Source organism: Argopecten irradians, chromosome 12, assembly GCF_041381155.1.
Source record: "Argopecten irradians isolate NY chromosome 12, Ai_NY, whole genome shotgun sequence".
Taxonomy (NCBI): domain Eukaryota; kingdom Metazoa; phylum Mollusca; class Bivalvia; order Pectinida; family Pectinidae; genus Argopecten; species Argopecten irradians.
The window spans coordinates 40,508,967-40,535,659 of NC_091145.1; the positions used below are offsets into that span (position 1 = coordinate 40,508,967).

Below are 26,693 nucleotides of genomic sequence, written 5' to 3' on the forward strand. Positions count from 1 at the left end.
GATACCTACCCGCAAGGGAGCTATCTCTGTAATATGCAAAGACGGAATAGTAAAAATGCATGGGGAGTCTAAAAACTGGTTGTTATAGCCAGGTAGTCGTTATATACAGGCGATCTTTAGAGCAGGTTTGACTGTATATATCTACAAGTGTTACTAGAGCAAGGAGTGATCCTTAACGATCCCTTACATAAATTATATATATGTACAGGTGTGCACAGGTGTTACTAGAGCGAGGAGTGATCCTTAACGATCCCTTATATAAGTTATATATATCTACAGGTGTGTACAGGTGTTTCTAGAGCGAGGAGTGTTCCTTAACGATCCCTGACATAAATTATATATATGTACAGGTGTGTACAGGTGTTACTAGAGCGAGGAGTGTTCCTTAACGATCCCTGACATAAATTATATATATCTACAGGTGTGTACAGGTGTTACTAGAGCGAGGAGTGTTCCTTAACGATCCCTGACATAAGTTATATATATCTACAGGTGTGTACAGGTGTTACTAGAGCAAGGAGTGATCCTTAATGATCCCTGACATAAGTTATATATATCTACAGGTGTGTACAGGTGTTACTAGAGCAAGGAGTGATCCTTAACGATCCCTAACATAAGTTATATATATCTACAGGTGTGTACAGGTGTTACTAGAGCGAGGAGTGATCCTTAACGATCCCTAACATAAGTTATATATATCTACAGGTGTGTACAGGTGTTACTAGAGCAAGGAGTGATCCTTAACGATCCCTAACATAAGTTATATATATCTACAGGTGTGTACAGGTGTTACTAGAGCGAGGAGCGATCCCAAACCTTACTGACCAACAAGGCTGGACACCACTACACATGGCCTGTACCCACGGCCATACCGACTGCTGTAAGATACTACTGGACTATGGTGCCCAGCTTACTGTATACTCTAACGTAAGTTTCATAATGAGGCCAAATGTTATTTGTCATATAATGCGAAATGAAGGTCATGCCATGCTGTATTAAGGTCACACACTTATGCTTTTGTTCTTTGTACTATAAATAGATGACCTTCTACTTTACTATAATAGATCAGTTACCATTGATTGTTATAAACTTTTCATTCAAACGACTTCTTCTCAATAACCGTAAGGCCTTAAGTACTCATATTTGGCCTATAGCATGCTTGGATGAGGAGCTACCAAAGTTGTGAAAATGAATGACTTTGACCTACTTTCAAGGTCACAGGGGTCAAAAAGGCTAAAATCTTTGAACGACTTCTTTTCAATAACCATAAGGCCCTGAGTACTCATATTTGGCCTGTAGTATGAGGGGATGAAGGGCTACCAAAGTTTGGAAAATTAATTATCTTGACCTACTTTCAAGGTCACAGGGGTCAAATAGGCTAAAATCTTTGAACGACTTCTTCTCAATAACCATGAAGCCCAGATTACTCATATTTGGCCTGTAACATGCTGGGATGAAGGGCTAACACAGCTGTGAAAAATGAATGACCTTGATCTACTTTCAAGGTCACAGGGGTCAAATAAGCTAAAAATTTTGAAGGACTTCTTCTAACTAACTAAAAGGTCCAGGGTTCTTATATTTGGCCTGTGGTATGCTGTGATAAAGGCGGCCAAAGGTGTGAAAATGGATTACCTTGACTTATTTTCTAGGTCACTAGAGTCAAATAGCCTAAATTCTTTTAATGGCTTCTTCTAACTAACCAAAAGGTTAAGGGTACTCATATTTGGCCTGTGGCAGACTGGGATGAAGGGTTACCAAAGTTGTTGAAATGAATGACCTTGACCTTCTTTCAAGGTCAGGGGTCAATTAAGCTAATATCTTTTTAGTATTTCTTTAAACTAGCAGAAAGGCCCAGGGTATTCATCTTTAGCCAGTAGCATGCTGAGATAAAGGGCTACCATAGTTGTGAAAATGAATGACCTTGACCAGTTATCAATGTCACGGGGGTCAAATATTCTAAAATCTTGAATTTTGAACTTCTTCTCAAATTCTGCCAGTGTGATTTAGCTGATACTTACATGAAATGATCCTTGTCATGGTCCTGACCAAGTGTTTTTATATTTTATGTTGATCTGAAATCCAAGATGGCCACCACTCCCGCCATCTTGAAAATATATTTTGAACTTATTCTCAAGTTCTACCAGTGCGATTTTGCTGGAACTTGTCTGAATGATTTTAAGGATACTACATTGTCCCAACAAAGTGTTGTTATTTGTCGGGTTGACCCGTAAACCAAGATGGCCACCATAGCCGCCATCTTGAAAAGACATTTTGAACTTCTTCTAAAGTTCTTTTTATTTTTTAACCATGACATCATATCTAATTAATTTCCTATACAGCTATTGCCAAGGTAGTCAGATGACTGTTAAGGCCCTTGGGCCTCTTGTTAGAAATAGATCAGTTGCCAATGTTATACTATAAATAGATTGTTGTACTATAAATAACCCCCCTACTACTGTTGTTGACAGACTAGCTGGACACCTCTCCATTGCGTTGTACACCCTGGCCACGTTGACTGTCTTCATGCCCTTCTGACCTACGACCCCCGGAGCCCCCACCGCGACCCTCCTGGCTCTCCATCTACTGTCTCCCAGAGGGATGGCACGATACAGAGGGCCATCAATATGGCTGACAAAGATGGCTGGACTGTGACATTTGTGGCTGCTATCAGGCCGCTACCAGTAAGACATTTGTAATGCTGAAATATTATGCTGTTTAAAGCTAGATCATATTGGTTAATGGCTGGATGTGATTTGTCACAAATAATTCATCACATTTGAAGAGGTCAGAATTTTCAAATGAACTGCAATACTTTAAAATTGACAAACCTTAGATCCATGTAAGATAGTTATATAAGACAGGGAATAAATAGTGCCCCCTAGGTATGATATAACTGTGGTATAATTCTTATAGGACTGTCTGGCAGTTATAATGAACATGTGTGACGTGAAAGTTCAGCATCAGGACCGATGGGGACGCACCATCATGGACGTCGCCTCAGTGGCCTGCAAGGAATTCATACAGCAAAGAAGTAAGTCTAGATAAAAAATATATATGTACAGTTGTACATAATAAAACATGATAGAAGTAGAGTTGTTATGGAATAAAACAAGATAGAAGTACAGTTTTACTGTCATGTTTGATTTGGAAGTTTGATTTTACTGATTTTGGTAATATTTGCTAGTTGACTAACTTGTAATTCTATTTGAGTACATGTTAATGTCTGATTATGCTTACAGCCGGTGGGAAGGACCTTCTGCTGACAGTCACACTAGAACTTCAGTACCCAAACCTATCGGAGGATTTTAACTCGTTACACTTGCCCAGTCAGAAGTTTGTTATCGGAAGTCTCTCCGTGGAGGCAGGACTGAGCTGGGCCGGACTAGAGACAAGACTTCAACAAACCCTGAATAACTACTTCTCTCAGATCGATACAGGCCTTCGTACAAAACGCACCAGTCGTTTGGACCCAGAGATCGCTATGGATAATGTCCAATACAGCCTAGGCCTAGACTCTGACTGTATACACAGTTTTTCCATAGGTAGGTCGACTATACATGTAGTTTTTAGCCCACCATTTTAATGAGAAGTTTTTCCTTGCAACGTTTATAAAGTGGATAGAGTGGTATGTACAGTTACACTTGTCTATAACTACCAGCCAAGGAATCAAGAAAAATAGCTTTATAGTATATGCCTAGGTCAAACTGTTTTGAAATTGGCCATTTTGGACCCAAAGAAAATGGTCTTTTTAAGAACATAGTCTTTATACAGAGGTATTCACAGAGGCTGTACTTTTATTTACTAATATGAGAAAATATTCAGTTCTTTTCATCACACTAGCAATTCTTTTTCTCCAATGCTTTTCATCAAACTATGTATGTTGGTTTTGATTAAATCTTCGATTAAAGCCACTGATATTACATACAGAAAATCTGTTTTCATTGTTCTGACAATTCCTTTTCTCAAAATTGACATATTGGTAAAGTAATGGTGTCAGTTATCTGAGGAAGCGGTTGCTGGTAAAGACAAAATCAGTCAGTTACATGTACCATGGAATGAATTACTAGATATCTGGTAATAAACAAACTCATTACGTTACTGTATGTTGTTTTTGACAGGTGACCATCGATGGAAGCTTGGTTCCCATAGCGATGGACTACCACACAGTATTATACGAGAGAGTAGTCGAAGGGAGATAACCATTATACTCGCAAGTACGTGATTTTCTCGTAGATTGTAAGTGAGTTTTACTGAATACACCTACTGTCTATACTCCCACTGGCTATAACTGGTCTTACCTTTAATATCTGCAGATTTTGTTTACTGTAAAACAACTTGTTTTCTCTTGTGATTTACTTTTGCTAATTCCTTGATCCAAATGTGAAATTATTGATATCTACATGACCTATTTTGTATTGAATTTTCTGTTCAATTTAAATCTACGAACATTTACTTTCGCATTGATATGGAATGGAAATTGCGAAATTAAGTAGCCTCAAAAGAAAATTGATATACAATATCTGTTAATGAGCTGTAACATTTATAACCTATATTTACTTGTAGATTCAGTGGAGTGTGTGGCTTGGGATGTGCTGTTTCCTGTCTCAGTTATACACAACTACATACGACTGGTAAATAATCACCTTCTTTTTTAGCCCACCATCATCAGATGGTGGGCTATTCAAATCGCCTTTCGTCCGTGGTCCGTCGTCGTCGTCCGTCCGTCCTTCCGTCCGTCCGTCCTTCCGTCCGTCCGTCCGTCCGTCCGTCCGTTAACAATTCTTGTTACCGCTATTTCTCTAAAAGTACTGAAGGGATCTTTCTCAAATTTCATATGTAGGTTCCCCTAGGACCCTAGTTGTGCATATTGTATTTTGGGACTGATCGGTCAACAAGATGGCCGCCAGGCAGCCATCTTGGATTTTGATAGTTAAAGTTTGTTACCGCTATTTCTCAGAAAGTACTAAAGGGATCTTTCTCAAATTTCATATGTAGGTTCCCCTAGGACCCTAGTTGTGCATATTGCATTTTGGGACTGATCGGTCAACAAGATGGCCGACCAGCCGCCATCTTGGATTTTGATAGTTAAAGTTTGTTACGGCTAATTCTCAGAAAGTACTGAAGGGATCTTTCTCAAATTTCATATGTAGGTTCCCCTAGGACCCTAGTAGTGCATATTGCATTTTGGGACTGATTGGTCAACAAGATGGCCACCAGGTAGCCATCTTGGATTTTGATAGTTAAAGTTTGTTACCGCTATTTCTCAGAAAGCACTGAAGGGATCTTTCTCAAATTTCATATGTAGGTTCCCCTAGGACCCTAGTTGTGCATATTGCATTTTGGGACTGATCGGTCAACAAGATGGCCGACCAGCCGCCATCTTGGATTTTGATTGTTAAAGTTTGTAACGGCTAATTCTCAGAAAGTACTGAAGGGATCTTTCTCAAATTTCATATGTAGGTTCCCCTAGGACCCTAGTAGTGCATATTGCATTTTGGGACTGATCAGTCAACAAGATGGCCGCCAGGTAGCCATCTTGGATTTTGATAGTTAAAGTTTGTTACCGCTATTTCTCAGAAAGCACTGAAGGGATCTTTCTCAAATTTCATATGTAGGTTCCCCTAGGACCCTAGTTGTGCATATTATATTTTGGGACTGATCGGTCAACAAGATGGCCACCAGGCAGCCATCTTGGATTTTGATAGTTAAAGTTTGTTACCGCTATTTCTCATAAAGTATTGAAGGGATCTTTCTCAAATTTCATATGTAGGTTCCCGTAGGACCCTAGTTGTGCATATTGCATTTTGGGACTGATCGGTCAACAAGATGGCCGACCAGCCGCCATCTTGGATTTTGATAGTTAAAGTTTGTTACCGCTATTGTACTTTTTGATACATTAAGGGACATGAACCTTAAATAAGTTTTATATGTAGGTTACCCTAGGGACATGAACCTTAAATTAAGTTGTACTTATTGATACATTACAGGGACATGAACAGTTAAATAAGATGGCCGCCAGGTATTACATCTTAAGTTGGATACATTGATACATTAAAAAGTTATTGATAACAGTTGTTACAGGGATCAGGACATGAACCTTAAATAAAACCTTATTGAAAAGGGAAATTATAATCTTTAACTTATTGAAATTACATTATGTAAGGTTCCATGAACCTTAAATAAGTTGTACATATTGATACATTACAGGGACATGAACCTTAAAAAGATGGCCGCCAGGTAGCCATACATTACAGGGACATGATAGTTAAAGTTTTTACTTATTGATACATCTTAAGAAAGCACTGAAGGGACCTTAAATAAGTTGTACTTATTGATACATTAAAGGGACATGAACCTTGCATAATAAGTTGTTACTTATTGATACATTAACAAGAACCTTAAACGATTGTACTTATTGATACATTACAGGGACATGAAAAAATAAGTCTTGTATTTTGATACATTAAAGTTTGAACCTAAATTTACTTTATTGATACATTAAAGGGACATGAACCTTAAATTGTTGTACTTATTGATATACAGGGACATGAACATATGTAGGTTCATTACAGGGACCCTTAAATAAATGTTACTTGTATTTATTGCGATACATTACAGGGACATGAACCTTAAATAATTTACATTAAAAGCAGAATGAACCTAAAATTGTACTTTTGATAAAAGCAGGACATGAACCTTTTCATTTGTCAGACATAGATCAATCTTTAGTTGTACTTATTGATACATTAAGGGATCCCTAAATAAGGTACTTATTGATACATTAAATGGACATGAACCTTAAATAAAGTTGTACTTTTTGATACATTACAGGGACATTGAACCTTAAAATAAGATGTACTATATTGATACATATATAGGGACATGAACCTTAAAAAAGTTGTACTTAATTGATACATTAACAGTGGACAATGAACCATAAATAAGTGTACTTAACGATACTTACATGGGACATGAACTAACAAATAGTCACTTATTGATACATACATGGACATGAACCTTAAATTAGCTGTACTTAATGATACAGGTTACAGGGACAATTAACTTAAAAAAGTTGTACTTATGATACATTACAGGGACATGAACCTTAGAATAATTGTACTAATTGATACATTACAAGGAATGAAACCTTAAATTAGCTGTACTTATTGAAACATAACAGGACAAGAACCATAACTAAGTTGACTTTATTGGAAACATTACAGGGGACATTGAACCTTAAACTAAGTTGTACATATTGATAGGACATTACAGGGAACAAGAACCATAAATAAGGTTGTACATAACGATACATTTACAGGTGACAATGACCGTAAATAAGTTTGTACTTATTGATACATTACATGAACCTTACATAAGGTACATGAAACCATGAACCTAAATAAGTTGTACTTATTGATAACATTAAAGAGGGACATGAACCTAAAATTAGGCTGTAATAAGATACATTACATGGGACATGTACTTATTATTAATAGATTTACAGGGATCATGATACCATAAATAAGATTGTACTTTATCTGATTACAGGACATTACTTAAAGAAGTTGTACTTATTGAAACATTAAAGGTACATGACTCAGTAAATAGTGTGTACTAATGATACTTTGATCACCTAAATAAGTTGTACTTATTGATACATTAAAGTGAACATGAACCTTAAATAGAGTTGTACTTATTGATACATTACGGAGGTGACATGACCTAAATGAACCTTGACAATAAAGTAGTTGTACTTATTGAATACCATTACAGGGACATGTAAACCTTAATTAAGTTTGTACTTATTGATACATTAAAGGGACATGAACCGTAAATAAGTTGTACTTATTGATACATTACAGGGACCATGAACCTTATAATAATTGAACTTGACATGAAACTTATTGTTTGAACATACTCTACATAAAAGGGTACATGAACCTTAAATAAGTTGTGACTTCATTGATACATTACAGGGACATAAACCTTAAATAAGTTGTACTTTATTGATACATTAAAGGGGACATGAACCGAAATAAGTTGTAACTTATGATACATTGACATGTAACCTTAAATATTGTACTCAACATTTCACAGGGAACATGAACCTTAAAATAAAGTTTGTACTTATTGATTACATTAAAGTGACATGATGACCTTAAATAAGATGTACTTATTGATACATCACAGGGACATGAACCGTAAAATAAGTTGTACTTATATAGATACCTTACACAGTGGACATGAACCTTAAATTAAGTTTAACTTAAGAGTTACATTTACAGGGACATGTAAACTTAAAATAGCAGTAGAGTTACTTATTGATACATTAAAGGGGACGATGAAACCATAAATAAGTTGTAACATTATCGATACATTAACAAGGGACATGAGCCTGTAAATAAGTTGTACTTATTGAGTTACATACTAAAGGGTCATGAACCATTAAATTATTTTGTACTTATTGATACATTTACAGCGGACAATGAACCTTAAATAAGTTGTACTTATTGATACATATACAGGGACATGAACCTTAAATAAGTTGTACTTATTGATACATTACAGGGACATGAACCTTAAATAAGTTGTACTTATTGATACATTACAGGGACATGAACCTTAAATAAGTTGTACTCATTGATACATTACAGGGACATGAACCTGAAATAAGTTGCTTACTCATCGAATACATTATAATAGGGACATGAACCATTAAATAAGTTTTCCTTATTGAACTTTATTGACATGAACATTAAATAAGGTGATACATTAAATGTACATGAACCTTAATAAGTTGTACTATATTGATACATTATGAACCTTAAAATAAGGACTCATCGATACAACCATGTTAAATTAAGTTGTACTTATTGATACATTACAGGGACATTGAACCTTAAATAAGTTTGTACTTATTGATACATTACAGGACATTACAGGGAAATGAACCATTAAATAAGTTGTACTTTATTGATACAATTAAAGGGACATGAACCGTAAATAAGTTGTACATTTATAATTGATAATCATTATACAAGGGACATGACACAAAAATAACTTAAAAAATAAGTTCGCCTTTGGTTGTACTTCATTCCCAATACATTACACGAATTTTTTTTCGGGACAGAGAACCGTGTAAAGTAAAATAAGCTCAAACTTTTCAATTGTAGTAAAGTAAGTAACTTTTGTAACTGATACATTCTGCAGGGACAGTGGAATACCATTTGATCAATGGACATCTTTAATGTTGTTTACTTATTGATACATTTAACAGGGACATGAATCACTTAAATAAGTTGTACTTATTGATACATTACAGGGACATGTAACACTTAAAAATTTTGTACTTATTTGATACATTAAAGGGACAGGAAACCTAAAATACGATTGTAACTTATTGATACATTACGAGGGACATGAACCTTTAAATAAGGTTGTACTTATTAGATAACTTTTGACAGGGGACATGTGAAACCTTAAATAAGTTTGTAGACCATCGATACAGTACTGGGACATGAACCTTAAATAAGTTGTTCCCAACGATACATTACAGTGGAACATGAACCTTAAATAAGTTGTACTTATTGATACATTACAGGGATGAACATAAGTTTGTACAATTGTACATTACAGGGACATGACCCTTACATATGTTGTACTTATACATAACATTAAAGGACATGAACCTTAAAATACGTTGTACTTATTGATACATGTCCAGGGACATGAACCATAAATAAGTTGTACTTATTGATACATTTTAACAGGGACATGAACCTTAATAAATAAGTTGTACTTATTGATACACATTACAGGGACATGAAAAACCTTAAATAAGTTGTACTTATTGATACATTACCGGGACATGAACCTTAAATAATTGTACTAACATTAAAGGGACATGAACTGTAACCAGGTTTGATATAGATACATTACAGGAGGGATCATGTAATCCCGTTAATAAGTTTTGTACATTATAGATACATTACAGGGACATAAACATAAAATAAATAAGTTCGTACTTTATTGAATACCATTACAGGGACATTACCTTCCCAAATAAGATATGTACTATATTTGATACATTTAAAGGGACATGAACCGTAAATAAGGTTGATACTTAAATTGATACATATAATTGGGACATCAAACCTTTCAATCAGTTGTACTTATGTGATACAATACTTTTACATGAAGAAAAAATAGAGTTAAAGCGTCTGCTAAATGTACAGGGACTAGAACCTTAAATAATTGATCCCATCATACATTGTCAGCGGACATGAACCTTAAATAAGTTGTAACTTATTGATACATTACCAGGGACATGAACCTTAAATAAGTTTGTACTTATTGATACATTATACATTACAGGGACATTACAACATGCACCTTAAATAAGTTGTACTTATTGATACATTAAAGGGACATGAACCTTAAATAAGTTGTACTTATTGATACATTACAGGGACATGAACCTTAAATAAGATTGTTAACGTTAATCGATACATTACAGGGACATGAACCTTAAATAAAAATCGGAAAGTTGACATTAACCTTAAATAAGTTGTACTTATTGATACATTACAGGGACATGAACCTTAAATAAGTTGTACTTATTGATACATTACAGGGACATGAACCTTAAATAAGTTGTACTTATTGATACATTACAGGGACATGAACCTTAAATAAGTTGTACTTATTGATACATTACAGGGACATGAACCTTAAATAAGTTGTACTTATTGATACATTAAAGGGACATGAACCTTAAATAAGTTGTACTTATTGATACATTACAGGGACATGAACCTTAAATAAGTTGTACTTATTGATACATTACAGGGACATGAACCTTAAATAAGTTGTACTTATTGATACATTACAGGGACATGAACCTTAAATAAGTTGTACTTATTGATACATTACAGGGACATGAACCTTAAATAAGTTGTACTTATTGATACATTACAGGGACATGAACCTTAAATAAGTTGTACGTAATAGATACATTTCAAGTGGACATGAACCCTTAATTAAGTTGTAACTTAATTGTTACATTTACAGGGACATGGACCCTTAAATAAGTTTTTGTGTTTACTTATTGATACATTTACTGGGACATGAACCTTTAAATACGATTGTATTATTGTTACATTAAGAAGGGACAATGAACCGCGTATATACGTTGTGACTTATTGATTAACATGACAGGACCATATGAAACCATTTAAATAAGATGTACTTATTTTGTACCATTACAAGGACATGAAAACCTTAAATATGTGTTGTAGTAATAGATACAGTAAAAGGACATTGAAACCTTAAATAAAATTGTTGACCCATTGATACATTACAGGGGACAATGAACCTTAAATAAGTTGTACTATAAATTGATAAATTAAAGGGGACGCTGAACCTTAAATAAGTTGTACTTATTGATACATTAAAGGGGACGATGATCCTGAAATAATGTTGTACTTAATTGAATAACATTACTGGGCATGACCTATAGTTATTTTAAGTGTTGTATTTTTGATACATTAAGGGACATGATCCTTAAATATAAGTAATGTACTTTTTGTTACTATTAACAGGGTCATTAACCTAAAATAAGGTTGTTAAATCATCGATACATTGCTAAGATTATGACTTAATCAGATGTTCTCATCGATATATTAAAGGGAATGAACCTCTTAGATATATTGGTATCTTTAAATGACATGAAACGTGGGTAATACCAACCGTGTGTGCCAAAAATGATAAGAATAGGACTGACCATATACTATATTTGGACCACAAAACGAAAGCTGGATGCGAAAGCATAGGATATATTGAACAACAAACTTGCTGACACGACCATGACATATTAGTTTTTTCCACATTATAATATTATTTTCTATCGATTATAAGATTGTTGAGGATATAAAGTATACAGAGGACAATTCCACTCCTTTACACACTCAGGGTAAGTTGTACAGCTTAGAATACAGAGGACAATTCCACTCCTTTACACTCGAGGGTAAGTTGTACAGCTATAGAATACAGAGGACAATTCCACTCCTTTACACTCGAGGGCCCCAATCCTTATCCTGGATGACTTAAGTTGTGAGCTACAGAATACAGGGACAATTCCACTCCTTTACACTCCAGGGTAAGTTGTACAGCTATAGAATACAGGGGACAATTCCACTCCTTTACACTGCAGGGTAAGTTGTACAGCTATAGAATACAGAGACAATTCCACTCCTTTACACTCGCAGGGTAAGTTTTACAGCTATGAGAATACAGAGGACAATTCCACTCCCTTTACACTCAAGGGAAAGTTGTACAGCTATAGAATACAGGGACAATTCCACTCCTTTACACACCAGAGGTAAGTTGTACAGCTATAGAATACAGAGGACAAATTCCACTCCTTTACACTTTCCAGGGTAAGTTGTACAGCTATAGAATACAGGGCACAATTCCACTCCTTTACACTCGAGGGAAAGTTGTACAGCTATAGAATACATAGGACTATTCCACTCCTTTACACTCGAGGGTAAGTTGTACAGCTATAGAATACAGGGGACAATTCCACTCCTTTACACTCCAGGGTAAGTTGTACAGCTATAGAATACAGAGGACAATTCCACTCCTTTACACTCCAGGGTAAGTTGTACAGCTATAGAATACAGAGGACAATTCCACTCCTTTACACTCGAGGGTAAGTTGTACAGCTATAGAATACAGGGACAATTCCACTCCTTTACACTCGAGGGTAAGTTGTACAGAATTAGAATACGAGGGTAAGTTGAGGACACTATTTCACTCCTTTACACTCGAGGGTAAGTTGTACAGCTATAGAATACAGGGGACAATTCCACTCCTTTACACTCGAGGGAAAGTTGTACAGCTATAGAATACAGAGGACAATTCCACTCCTTTACACTCGAGGGAAAGTTGTACAGCTATAGAATACAGGGGACAATTCCACTCCTTTACACTCGAGGGAAAGTTGTACAGCTATAGAATACAGAGGACAATTCCACTCCTTTACACTCGAGGGTAAGTTGTACAGCTATAGAATACAGGGACAATTCCACTCCTTTACACTCGAGGGTAAGTTGTACAGCTATAGAATACAGGGGACAATTCCACTCCTTTACACTCGAGGGTAAGTTGTACAGCTATAGAATACAGGGACAATTCCACTCCTTTACACTCCAGGGTAAGTTGTACAGCTATAGAATACAGGGACAATTCCACTCCTTTACACTCGAGGGTAAGTTGTACAGCTATAGAATACAGGGGACAATTCCACTCCTTTACACTCGAGGGTAAGTTGTACAGCTATAGAATACAGGGGATTCCAATTACACTCCAGGGTAAGTTGTACAGCTATAGAATACAGGGGACATTCCACTCCTTTACACTCGAGGGTAAGTTGTACAGCTATAGAATACAGGGGACAATTCCACTCCTTTACACTCGAGGGTAAGTTGTACAGCTATAGAATACAGAGGACAATTCCACTCCTTTACACTCGAGGGTAAGTTGTACAGCTATAGAATACAGAGGACAATTCCACTCCTTTACACTCGAGGGTAAGTTGTACAGCTATAGAATACAGGGGACAATTCCACTCCTTTACACTCCAGGGTAAGTTGTACAGCTATAGAATACAGGGCACAATTCCACTCCTTTACACTCCAGGGTAAGTTGTACAGCTATAGAATACAGGGCACAATTCCACTCCTTTACACTCGAGGGTAAGTTGTACAGCTATAGAATACAGAGGACAATTCCACTCCTTTACACTCGAGGGTAAGTTGTACATCTATAGAATACAGAGGACAATTCCACTCCTTTACACTCGAGGGTAAGTTGTACAGCTATAGAATACAGGGGACAATTCCACTCCTTTACACTCAGGGTAAGTTGTACAGCTATAGAATACAGGGACAATTCCACTCCTTTACACTCGAGGGTAAGTTGTACAGCTATAGAATACAGGGACAATTCCACTCCTTTACACTCGAGGGTAAGTTGTACAGCTATAGAATACAGAGGACAATTCCACTCCTTTACACTCGAGGGTAAGTTGTACAGCTATAGAATACAGGGGACAATTCCACTCCTTTACACTCGAGGGTAAGTTGTACAGCTATAGAATACAGGGGACAATTCCACTCCTTTACACTCGAGGGTAAGTTGTACAGCTATAGAATACAGAGGACAATTCCACTCCTTTACACTCGAGGGAAAGTTGTACAGCTATAGAATACAGGGGACAATTCCACTCCTTTACACTCGAGGGTAAGTTGTACAGCTATAGAATACAGAGGACAATTCCACTCCTTTACACTCGAGGGTAAGTTGTACAGCTATAGAATACAGGGGACAATTCCACTCCTTTACACTCGAGGGTAAGTTGTACAGCTATAGAATACAGGGGACAATTCCACTCCTTTACACTCGAGGGAAAGTTGTACAGCTATAGAATACAGGGGACAATTCCACTCCTTTACACTCGAGGGTAAGTTGTACAGCTATAGAATACAGGGCACAATTCCACTCCTTTACACTCCAGGGTAAGTTGTACAGCTATAGAATACAGGGGACAATTCCACTCCTTTACACTCGAGGGTAAGTTGTACAGCTATAGAATACAGAGGACAATTCCACTCCTTTACACTCGAGGGTAAGTTGTACAGCTATAGAATACAGGGGACAATTCCACTCCTTTACACTCGAGGGTAAGTTGTACAGCTATAGAATACAGAGGACAATTCCACTCCTTTACACTCGAGGGTAAGTTGTACAGCTATAGAATACAGAGGACAATTCCACTCCTTTACACTCGAGGGTAAGTTGTACAGCTATAGAATACAGAGGACAATTCCACTCCTTTACACTCCAGGGTAAGTTGTACAGCTATATAGGTACAGACAATCCACTCCTTTACACTCGAGGGTAAGTTGTACACTATAGAATACGAGGACAATTCCACTCCTTTACACTCGAGGGTAAGTTGTACAGCTATAGAATACAGAGGACAATTCCACTCCTTTACACTCCAGGGTAAGTTGTACAGCTATAGAATACAGAGGACAATTCCACTCCTTTACACTCGAGGGTAAGTTGTACAGCTATAGAATACAGGGACAATTCCACTCCTTTACACTCGAGGGTAAGTTGTACAGCTATAGAATACAGGGACAATTCCACTCCTTTACACTCGAGGGTAAGTTGTACAGCTATAGAATACAGGACAATTCCACTCCTTTACACTCGAGGGTAAGTTGTACAGCTATAGAATACAGGGACAATTCCACTCCTTTACACTCGAGGGTAAGTTGTACAGCTATAGAATACAGGGGACAATTCCACTCCTTTACACTCGAGGGTAAGTTGTACATCTATAGAATACAGAGGACAATTCCACTCCTTTACACTCGAGGGTAAGTTGTACAGCTATAGAATACAGGGCACAATTCCACTCCTTTACACTCGAGGGAAAGTTGTACAGCTATAGAATACAGGGGACAATTCCACTCCTTTACACTCGAGGGTAAGTTGTACAGCTATAGAATACAGGGGACAATTCCACTCCTTTACACTCGAGGGTAAGTTGTACAGCTATAGAATACAGGGGACAATTCCACTCCTTTACACTCGAGGGTAAGTTGTACAGCTATAGAATACAGAGGACAATTCCACTCCTTTACACTCGAGGGTAAGTTGTACAGCTATAGAATACAGGGGACAATTCCACTCCTTTACACTCGAGGGTAAGTTGTACAGCTATAGAATACAGAGGACAATTCCACTCCTTTACACTCGAGGGTAAGTTGTACAGCTATAGAATACAGAGGACAATTCCACTCCTTTACACTCAAGGGTAAGTTGTACAGCTATAGAATACAGAGGACAATTCCACTCCTTTACACTCGAGGGTAAGTTGTACAGCTATAGAATACAGGGGACAATTCCACTCCTTTACACTCGAGGGAAAGTTGTACAGCTATAGAATACAGGGGACAATTCCACTCCTTTACACTCGAGGGTAAGTTGTACAGCTATAGAATACAGAGGACAATTCCACTCCTTTACACTCGAGGGTAAGTTGTACAGCTATAGAATACAGAGGACAATTCCACTCCTTTACACTCGAGGGTAAGTTGTACAGCTATAGAATACAGAGGACAATTCCACTCCTTTACACTCGAGGGTAAGTTGTACAGCTATAGAATACAGGGGACCATTCCACTCCTTTACACTCGAGGGTAAGTTGTACAGCTATAGAATACAGGGGACAATTCCACTCCTTTACACTCGAGGGTAAGTTGTACAGCTATAGAATACAGAGGACAATTCCACTCCTTTACACTCGAGGGTAAGTTGTACAGCTATAGAATACAGGGGACAATTCCACTCCTTTACACTCGAGGGTAAGTTGTACAGCTATAGAATACAGAGGACAATTCCACTCCTTTACACTCCAGGGTAAGTTGTACAGCTGTAGAATACAGGGGACAATTCCACTCCTTTACACTCGAGGGAAAGTTGTACAGCTATAGAATACAGAGGACAATTCCACTCCTTTACACTCCAGGGTAAGTTGTACAGCTATAGAATACAGGGGACAATTCCACTCCTTTACACTCCAGGGTAAGTTGTACAGCTGTAGAATACAGGGGACAATTCCACTCCTTTACACTCGAGGGAAAGTTGTACAGCTATAGAATACAGAGGACAATTCCACTCCTTTACACTCGAGGGTAAGTTGTACAGCTATAGAATACAGAGGACAATTCCACTCCTTTACACTCCAGGGTAAGTTGTACAGCTATAGAATACAGGGGACAATTCCACTCCTTTACACTCGAGGGTAAGTTGTACAGCTATAGAATACAGAGGACAATTCCACTCCTTTACACTCGAGGGTAAGTTGTACAGCTATAGAATACAGGGGACAATTCCACTCCTTTACACTCGAGGGTAAGTTGTACAGCTATAGAATACAGAGGACAATTCCACTCCTTTACACTCCAGGGTAAGTTGTACAGCTATAGAATACAGGGACAATTCCACTCCTTTACACTCCAGGGTAAGTTGTACAGCTATAGAATACCGAGGACAATTCCACTCCTTTACACTCCAGGGTAAGTTGTACAGCTATAGAATACAGAGGACAATTCCACTCCTTTACACTCGAGGGTAAGTTGTACAGCTATAGAATACAGGGCACAATTCCACTCCTTTACACTCGAGGGTAAGTTGTACAGCTATAGAATACAGGGCACAATTCCACTCCTTTACACTCGAGGGAAGTTGTACACTATAAATACAGAGGACTATTCCACTCTTCACTCGAGGGTAAGTTGGTACCTAAAGTCCAACTGTATTCAATCATTTGAGGACAAAATACTTTAAAAGTTTGTCTTTGAGCTATTTTTGATCTGTCATAATTTTTCATAATTTTGAATTATTTTCATTTTAGGAGATGATCAGACTAGGTTCTATTTCCTGGATAATTTCTACATCATCGCCAGCATGAACAAATCCAGGTAAATAGCATATTTATTCATATATTGGGTGGATGACTATCTTTAACATTATACAATTAAGACTTATCGTTAACATTAAACAATTAAGACTTTTGAACTTTTTTAACTAGAAAAAAAGAGTTATTGACCATGATTGTCGGATCAAATCAATGGGAGTGCTGGAAATTTTCAAGCATGTAATAAATAAAAATACAAGTAATAATATTGATATATTAGTGTAAAGATTTTAGGTAAGTATCATTGAAGTTGTCATAGTAAAGATTTTAGGTAAGTATCATTGAAGTTGTCATAGTAAAGATTTTAGGTAAGTATCATTGAAGTTGTCATAGTAAAGATTTTAGGTAAGTATCATTGAAGTTGTCATAGTAAAGATTTTAGGTAAGTATCATTGAAGTTGTAAAGAAAGTTACTTACTGTAAGTATCATTGAAGTTGTCATAGTAAAAATTTTAGGTAAGTATCATTGAAGTTGTCATAGTAAAGATTTTAGGTAAGTATCATTGAAGTTGTCATAGTAAAGATTTTAGGTAAGTATCATTGAAGTTGTCATAGTAAAGATTTTAGGTAAGTATCATTGAAGTTGTCATAGTAAAGATTTTAGGTAAGTATCATTGAAGTTGTCATAGTAAAGATTTTAGGTAAGTATCATTGAAGTTGTAAAGAAAGTTACTGACTGTTTTTGTCTTTGTGGTTATTATAATCTTAACTAATATTACATTTAATCATATTCTTGTATTTACATTCAGGTCCACAGGATTAGATTTAAACATACAACAAAGATTTCGCTGGGTACATTTTCGTATAGACATTGAGCCGATCCGTAACTTGTTAGCCCGTCATCTTCTCCGTAACTTCATCCACATCTGTGACGGCCAGTTACCCATGACGGACAGTATGATGTTTAGGGCAGTCGAATGGATTGTCTGTGTCTGGCAGAGACTAAACGATGGCGTGGCCAAACTCGGCCTCCCAGACGTCATGTTTGGTCCCTATCAGTTCATCATGTGTCCCTTACACTCCCAGGATCCAAACACTATCTATAACTGGCTGTCCGGACTCTGGAACAACCTGATTGCTCCTATAGTCAAGGTCGCAGTGGTCAAGGGCACAGGCAAGGACACATCGTCAGATGGTCAGCAGAAAGTGGCTAACACAGCCTTGTATGTCCTCATGCAGAAAGCTGTGGTACCAGGCTGTCCACTGTCCGGTCCAGGTAAGATATCGGGAATCAGAGGAAGAAGAAAGATATCATTTTCTTTTAACTCATTCACCCCTGAAGATACATTTAAGCTCTTCTAAATCAAAGTCTAGACCAGTCCATTATGAAATTTCAAGGGTATAGGAGTTATTTGATTTGATATACCGGCAGCTTCTCCAGCTAATTTATCTAACTATTCAATATATCATCTGTGGTCTGTAACTGTTAGTTCTTATTCTTCCTAATTGTACATATAAATTGAATATAAACAGATAATACAGAAAATCTATTTACATAGCTTACAATCAGTTTTAACTTTTAGATGAAATGGTAACTTTTGATTTCAGAAAAAACACCCAATAGACTTTATTGAATAAATGATATGTGACTGGTATGAACTAACAAAGGTATTGTCCTTGTATTGGCAGGTAAGGAACAGTACCTGTGTACGTTTGTGGGTAGTAACGAGCTGGACATTCCAATGAAACAGGAGAAGTTGAAGGCTGCCAGTGTCTCTTCACACCGCAGATCACTTGATTCCTCTAAAGCTGGATTTAGTAGAATGAAACACCGGTAAGTCAATTATTGTCTAGTATAACTTACACAGGCGATAAAGCTGGATTTAGTAGAATGAAACACCGGTTAGTCAATTATTGTCTAGTATAACTTACACAGGTGATAAAGCTGGATTTAGTAGAATGAAACACCGGTTAGTCAATTATTGTCTAGTATAACTTACACAGGTGATAAAGCTGGATTTAGTAGAATGAAACACCGGTTAGTCAATTATTGTCTAGTATAACTTACACAGGTGATAAAGCTGGATTTAGTAGAATGAAACACCGGTTAGTCAATTATTGTCTAGTATAACTTACACAGGCGATAAAGCTGGATTTGGTAGAATGAAACACCGGTTAGTCAATTATTGTCTAGTATAACTTACACAGGTGATAAAGCTAGATTTAGTAGAATGAAACATCGGTTAGTCAATTATTGTCTAGTATAACTTACACAGGCGATAAAGCTGGATTTAGTAGAATGAAACACCGGTTAGTCAATTATTGTCTAGTATAACTTACACAGGTGATAAAGCTGGATTTAGTAGAATGAAACACCGGTAAGTCAATTATTGTCTAGTATAACTTACACAGGCGATAAAGCTGGATTTAGTAAAATTCTAGTATAACTTACACAGGCGATAAAGCTGGATTTAGTAGAATGAAACACCGGTAAGTCAATTATTGTCTAGTATAACTTACACAGGCGATAAAGCTGGATTTAGTAGAATGAAACACCGGTAAGTCAATTATTGTCTAGTATAACTTACACAGGCGATAAAGCTGGATTTAGTAGAATGAAACACCGGTTAGTCAATTATTGTCTAGTATAACTTACACAGGTGATAAAGCTGGATTTAGTAGAATGAAACACCGGTAAGTCAATTATTGTCTAGTATAACTTACACAGGCGATAAAGCTGGATTTAGTAGAATGAAACACCGGTTAGTCAATTATTGTCTAGTATAACTTACACAGGCGATAAAGCTGGATTTGGTAGAATGAAACACCGGTTAGTCAATTATTGTCTAGTATAACTTACACAGGCGATAAAGCTGGATTTAGTAGAATGAAACACCGGTTAGTCAATTATTGTCTAGTATAACTTACACAGGCGATAAAGCTGGATTTAGTAGAATGAAACACCGGTTAGTCAATTATTGTCTAGTATAACTTACACAGGCGATAAAGCTGATTAAGTAGAATGAAACACACGGTTAGTACAATTATTGTCTAGTATAACTTACACAGGCGATAAAGCTGGATTTAGTAGAATGAAACACCGGTTAGTCAATTATTGTCTAGTATAACTTACACAGGCGATAAAGCTGGATTAAGTAGAATGAAACACCGGTTAGTCAATTATTGTCTAGTATAACTTACACAGGGATAAAGCTGGATTTGTAGAATGAAACACCGGTAAGTCAATTATTGTCTAGTATAACTTACACAGGCGATAAAGCTGGATTAAGTAGAATGAAACACCGGTTAGTCAATTATTGTCTAGTATAACTTACACAGGTGATAAAGCTGGATTTAGTAGAATGAAACACTGGTTAGTCAATTATTGTCTAGTATAACTTACACAGGCGATAAAGCTGGATTAAGTAGAATGAAACACCGGTTAGTCAATTATTGTCTAGTATAACTTACACAGGTGATAAAGCTGGATTTAGTAGAATGAAACACCGGTAAGTCAATTATTGTCTAGTATAACTTACACAGGTGATAAAGCTGGATTTAGTAGAATGAAACACCGGTTAGTCAATTATTGTCTAGTATAACTTACACAGGCGATAAAGCTGGATTTAGTAGAATGAAACACCGGTTAGTCAATTATTGTCTAGTATAACTTACACAGGTGATAAAGCTGGATTTAGTAGAATGAAACACCGGTTAGTCAATTATTGTCTAGTATAACTTACACAGGCGATAAAGCTGGATTTAGTAGAATGAAACACCGGTTAGTCAATTATTGTCTAGTATAACTTACACAGGTGATAAAGCTGGATTTAGTAGAATGAAACACCGGTTAGTCAATTATTGTCTAGTATAACTTACACAGGCGATAAAGCTGGATTTAGTAGAATGAAACACCGGTTAGTCAATTATTGTCTAGTATAACTTACACAGGCGATAAAGCTGGATTTAGTAGAATGAAACACCGGTAAGTCAATTATTGTCTAGTATAACTTACACAGGCGATAAAGCTGGATTTAGTAGAATGAAACACCGGTTAGTCAATTATTGTCTAGTATAACTTACACAGGCGATAAAGCTGGATTTAGTAGAATGAAACACCGGTTAGTCAATTATTGTCTAGTATAACTTACACAGGCGATAAAGCTGGATTTGGTAGAATGAAACACCGGTAAGTCAATTATTGTCTAGTATAACTTACACAGGTGATAAAGCTGGATTTAGTAGAATGAAAACACCGGTAAGTCAATTATTGTCTAGTATAACTTACACAGGCGATAAAGCTGGATTTAGTAGAATGAAACACCGGTTAGTCAATTATTGTCTAGTATAACTTACACAGGCGATAAAGCTGGATTTAGTAGAATGAAACACCGGTAAGTCAATTATTGTCTAGTATAACTTACACAGGCGATAAAGCTGGATTTAGTAGAATGAAACACCGGTTAGTCAATTATTGTCTAGTATAACTTACACAGGTGATAAAGCTGGATTGAGAATGAAACACGGTAGTCAATTATTGTCTAGTATAACTTACACAGGTGATAAAGCTGGATTTAGTAGAATGAAACACGGTAGTCAATTATTGTCTAGTATAATAAACTACACTGATTAGGGATGTAGAATGAAACACGGTAAGTCAATTATTGTCTAGTATAACTTTAAAGCTGGATTTGTAGAATGAAACACCGGTTAGTCAATTATTGTCTAGTATAACTTACACAGGTGATAAAGCTGGATTTAGTAGAATGAAACACCGGTAAGTCAATTATTGTCTAGTATAACTTACACAGGTGATAAAGCTGGATTTAGTAGAATGAAACACCGGTTAGTCAATTATTGTCTAGTATAACTTACACAGGCGATAAAGCTGGATTTAGTAGAATGAAACACCGGTTAGTCAATTATTGTCTAGTATAACTTACACAGGCGATAAAGCTGGATTTAGTAGAATGAAACACCGGTTAGTCAATTATTGTCTAGTATAACTTACACAGGCGATAAAGCTGGATTTAGTAGAATGAAACACCGGTTAGTCAATTATTGTCTAGTATAACTTACACAGGCGATAAAGCTGGATTTAGTAGAATGAAACACCGGTAAGTCAATTATTGTCTAGTATAACTTACACAGGTGATAAAGCTGGATTTAGTAGAATGAAACACCGGTTAGTCAATTATTGTCTAGTATAACTTACACAGGCGATAAAGCTGGATTTAGTAGAATGAAACACCGGTTAGTCAATTATTGTCTAGTATAACTTACACAGGCGATAAAGCTGGATTTGGTAGAATGAAACACCGGTTAGTCAATTATTGTCTAGTATAACTTACACAGGCGATAAAGCTGGATTTAGTAGAATGAAACACCGGTTAGTCAATTATTGTCTAGTATAACTTACACAGGCGATAAAGCTGGATTTAGTAGAATGAAACACCGGTAGTCAATTATTGTCTAGTATAACTTACACAGGCGATAAAGCTGGATTTAGTAGAATGAAACACCGGTAAGTCAATTATTGTCTAGTATAACTTACACAGGCGATAAAGCTGGATTTAGTAGAATGAAACACCGGTAAGTCAATTATTGTCTAGTATAACTTACACAGGCGATAAAGCTGGATTTAGTAGAATGAAACACCGGTTAGTCAATTATTGTCTAGTATAACTTGCACATGAAAAAATTGTTCAATTGCACAATTTCTTGTCAAATTCATTGGAAGGTCTGGTTAATATTTCCTAAGGCCAATTAAGATTTTTTTACGTTAGAAAATTTTGCCAGAGTAAGTTATCTTTTCCAGGTTCAATTTAAGTCAGAGATCCATGTGAATTTAGGACATTTTGTCTGTGTATATTTCCTGCAGTTTTATTCTGAGTATGTTATTATTATTGACAAATAAAAACAAATCAAGAGTACAGAGCGAAGGCAGAATATCAAGGACTTAATCTGTATCTCACATACAAAATGTTTGGTAATTATTACATAAGGAAATAAAAGTATGTAGCATTTGAAAATATTTCTCCATTGTCTTCAAAAATGAAATCATTTGTTCAAATCTTCTAATAATTTTTGAATTTTTTATTTTGGTGACAGGCATTCCTACGACGCTGATAGTGGAGACCAACCTCACAGTCAGGCCCATCCAAAACGTAGGAGTCTGTCGTCGCTGTCCAACAGGTCTGAGGCGGAGTATGAGACACCAAGTATAAAAAGTGAGGAGGGAGGAAATAGTTCTCTGGCCAAAGTTCCCAAACTTGAGATCCGTTCTCCAGTTCTCTCTATACCCTTCCCAGCCCCAGGATCCTCTAATTCAGGAGCGACTTCAGAACGTGGGATACGCTCCTTTTCCATGTCCTCACAATCATCTTCTCTTTCCGACAGGAAGAAATTCACATCACATTTACCAATTGCTACTCGGAAGTCTAGATCATCAGAGAATCTCTCTTCGACCTATGGCTCAGGGTCAAGTCAAAGTCGGATGGCTCCACGTCTCCGCTCTCCAAGTCCTTTTTCCTTCTCATTGACTACTCCTACCTCAGCTTTGAACTCTTTTAAATTCCTCGAGGTGAAGTCAAGGGCAGAGGTGACTCAGCAGCTTAAATCTGGGTCACGGAGAAGTTTAGATGCTGCTCTAGATCGACCTCGTAAGATTCCTGAACCTACCACAAAAACTCAGCTTACCTCGGGCATTCATCAGGAAAGTGAATGCTGATTGATACAGTATATTAAAGGTTTTTACAGAGTCTTTATTTTAGATATGGGCAGAGAAAGAATTATTTTAGATATGGACAGCGAAATAATTGTTATTTTTACATTGTTTTGTTCAAATTTAATCTTTATTTTAATTAGGGCATATTTCAGGGAAAATTATTGTGAGTAATTTCGAAGCAATTTCCAATTATTACGTCTCGTCTTTACTGACTATGTCTGGGTTGTGAAAAACATTGTCAAGTTCCATGTGACATTAATATGAAAAAGGAGAGTTTTGTACTAGACAATTAGGTTACAATGATGGAGAACCTAGTTAGTGTGTTTTACTACTTCACCATAAAATGGGGGGATTTCTGTCAGTCTGGTGCAATATAGCCACGCCTCGTGCTCACAAACGCACGTGTTTCTATTCAATGTCGGAGCAAACATTGTAGCACACACAATACAAAATACAAAGTCACGTGCGGTTTGATTGACAGCTGGTGATCCGTCAATTGGCAGTCATGCCTGCAACTGTGCAGCCTTTTTTAGGTCATCTGACCCAAAGGGTCAGGATGACCTATTGTCATCATGCACCGTCCGTCGTCGTGCGCCGTCGTCCGCCGTCCGTAAACTTTTCATTCAAACGACTTCTTCTCAATAACCGGAATGCCCAGGGTACTCATATTTGGCCTGTAGGTTGCTGGGATGAAGGGCTACCAAGTTTGTTCAATTGAATGACCTTGACCTTCATTCAAGGTCACAGGGGTCAAATAGGCTAAAATCTTTAAACGACTTCTTCTCAAAAACCAGAAGGCCCAGGGTACTGATATTGGGCCTGTAGGATGCTGGGATGAAGGGCTACCAAGTTTGTTCAAATAAAATCCTTTTAAACGACTTCTTCTCAAAAACCAGAAGGCCCAGGGTACTGATATTGGGCCTGTAGGATGCTGGGATGAAGGGCTACCAAGTTTGTTCAAATAAATGACCTTGACCTTCATTCCAGGTCACAGGGGTCAAATAGGCTAAAATCCTTTAAACAACTTCATGTGAATAACTAAGAGGCCTAGAGACCTGATATTAGGCCTGTGACATGCTGGGATGAAGGGCTACCAAGTTTGTTCAAATGAATGACCTTGACCTTCATTCAAGGTCACAGGGGTCAAATAGGCTATAATCCTTTAAACAACTTCTTGTGAATAACTAAGAGTCCTAGAGACCTGATATTAGGCCTTCAGGATGCTGGGATGAAGGGCTACCAATTTTGTTCAAATAAATGACCTTGACCTTCATTCAAGGTCAAAGGGGTCAAATAGGCTAAAATCCTTTAAACAACTTCTTGTGAATAACTAAGAGGTCTAGAGACCTGATTTTAGGCCTGTAGGATGCTGGGATGAAGGGCTACCAAGTTTGTTCAAATAAATGACCTTGACCTTCATTCAAGATCACAAGGGTCAAATAGGCTAAAATCCTTTAAACAACTTCTTGTGAATAACTAAGAGGCCTAGAGACCTGATATTAGGCCTGTGACATGCTGGGATGAAGGGCTACCAAGTTTGTTCAAATGAATGACCATGACCTTCATTCAAGGTCAAAGGGGTCAAAAAGGCTAAAATCTTTAAACAACTTCTTCTCAAGAACCAGAAGGCCCAGGGTACTGATATTGGGCCTGTAGGATGCTGGGATGAAGGGCTACCATGTTTGTTCAAATAAATGACCTTGACCTTCATTCAAGGTCACGGGGATCAAATAGGCTAAAATCCTTTAAACAACTTCTTGTGAATAACTAAGAGGCCTAGAGACCTGATATTAGGCCTGTGGCATGCTGGGATGAAGGGCTACCAAGTTTGTTCAAATAAATGACCTTGATCTTCATTCAAGGTCATAGGGGTCAAATAGGCTAAAATCTTTAAACGACTATGTTATATTGTATTAATAGTCAGATGACCGTTAAGGCCTCTGGGCCTCTTGTCTTATTAGTATTTTTTATCTTAAGTGTCATTTGGAAAGGAGGATTTTTCTTTAACCTGTTGTTAATTTAATCAAGAACAGATTATAAATGGACATGGAGTGAGCCTCAATGTAATCAGTTTTACAGGGATAGCCACACACCATTTAGTTTTAATTTTTCGATGAATGTTTAACATGAACTATAATAAATACTATGTTTTAAGTATGTACCTGGTAACAGGAGAAAATGTAGTGGACAGACTTGGGCATGAGCCCAGGACCTCTGAACACTAGCCAGATGCTCTACTGAGGAGCTAAAGATTTCATATTTACTAAAAGTTAATGAACAAAAGTATTGTAATTAAAAACTTTTAAATCTTCTACAAATACATGTAATAACCTAGTGCAATGATCGATCACTCCACAAACCTGTAGTGTTGTTTTATTTTGACATTGGTATACAATTATTATATTTAGGTGATAGAAATCAAATATGTTGATTCGGTGAATGTACTATGCATCATTAACTTTATATTTGTAA

General features: G+C 36.9%; 1 protein-coding gene across 1 annotated transcript in view; it reads left to right on the forward strand.

Annotated features, from left to right (window-relative positions):
* The window catches only part of LOC138305104 (cortactin-binding protein 2-like), a 59,765-nt gene extending 35,177 nt beyond the window's left edge, over nucleotides 1-24,588 (forward strand). Inside the window, exons 9-20 of the mRNA XM_069245504.1 lie at nucleotides 777-927; nucleotides 2,469-2,681; nucleotides 2,914-3,031; nucleotides 3,240-3,542; nucleotides 4,119-4,214; nucleotides 4,564-4,631; nucleotides 5,988-6,019; nucleotides 17,153-17,208; nucleotides 17,492-17,558; nucleotides 18,304-18,770; nucleotides 19,184-19,328; nucleotides 23,606-24,588. Of these exons, the coding sequence (XP_069101605.1) occupies nucleotides 777-927; nucleotides 2,469-2,681; nucleotides 2,914-3,031; nucleotides 3,240-3,542; nucleotides 4,119-4,214; nucleotides 4,564-4,631; nucleotides 5,988-6,019; nucleotides 17,153-17,208; nucleotides 17,492-17,558; nucleotides 18,304-18,770; nucleotides 19,184-19,328; nucleotides 23,606-24,224 (2,335 nt within the window). The 3' untranslated portion in view covers nucleotides 24,225-24,588. The remainder of the gene's footprint in view (nucleotides 1-776; nucleotides 928-2,468; nucleotides 2,682-2,913; nucleotides 3,032-3,239; nucleotides 3,543-4,118; nucleotides 4,215-4,563; nucleotides 4,632-5,987; nucleotides 6,020-17,152; nucleotides 17,209-17,491; nucleotides 17,559-18,303; nucleotides 18,771-19,183; nucleotides 19,329-23,605) is intronic.
* Nucleotides 24,589-26,693: the final 2,105 nt, after the last annotated feature.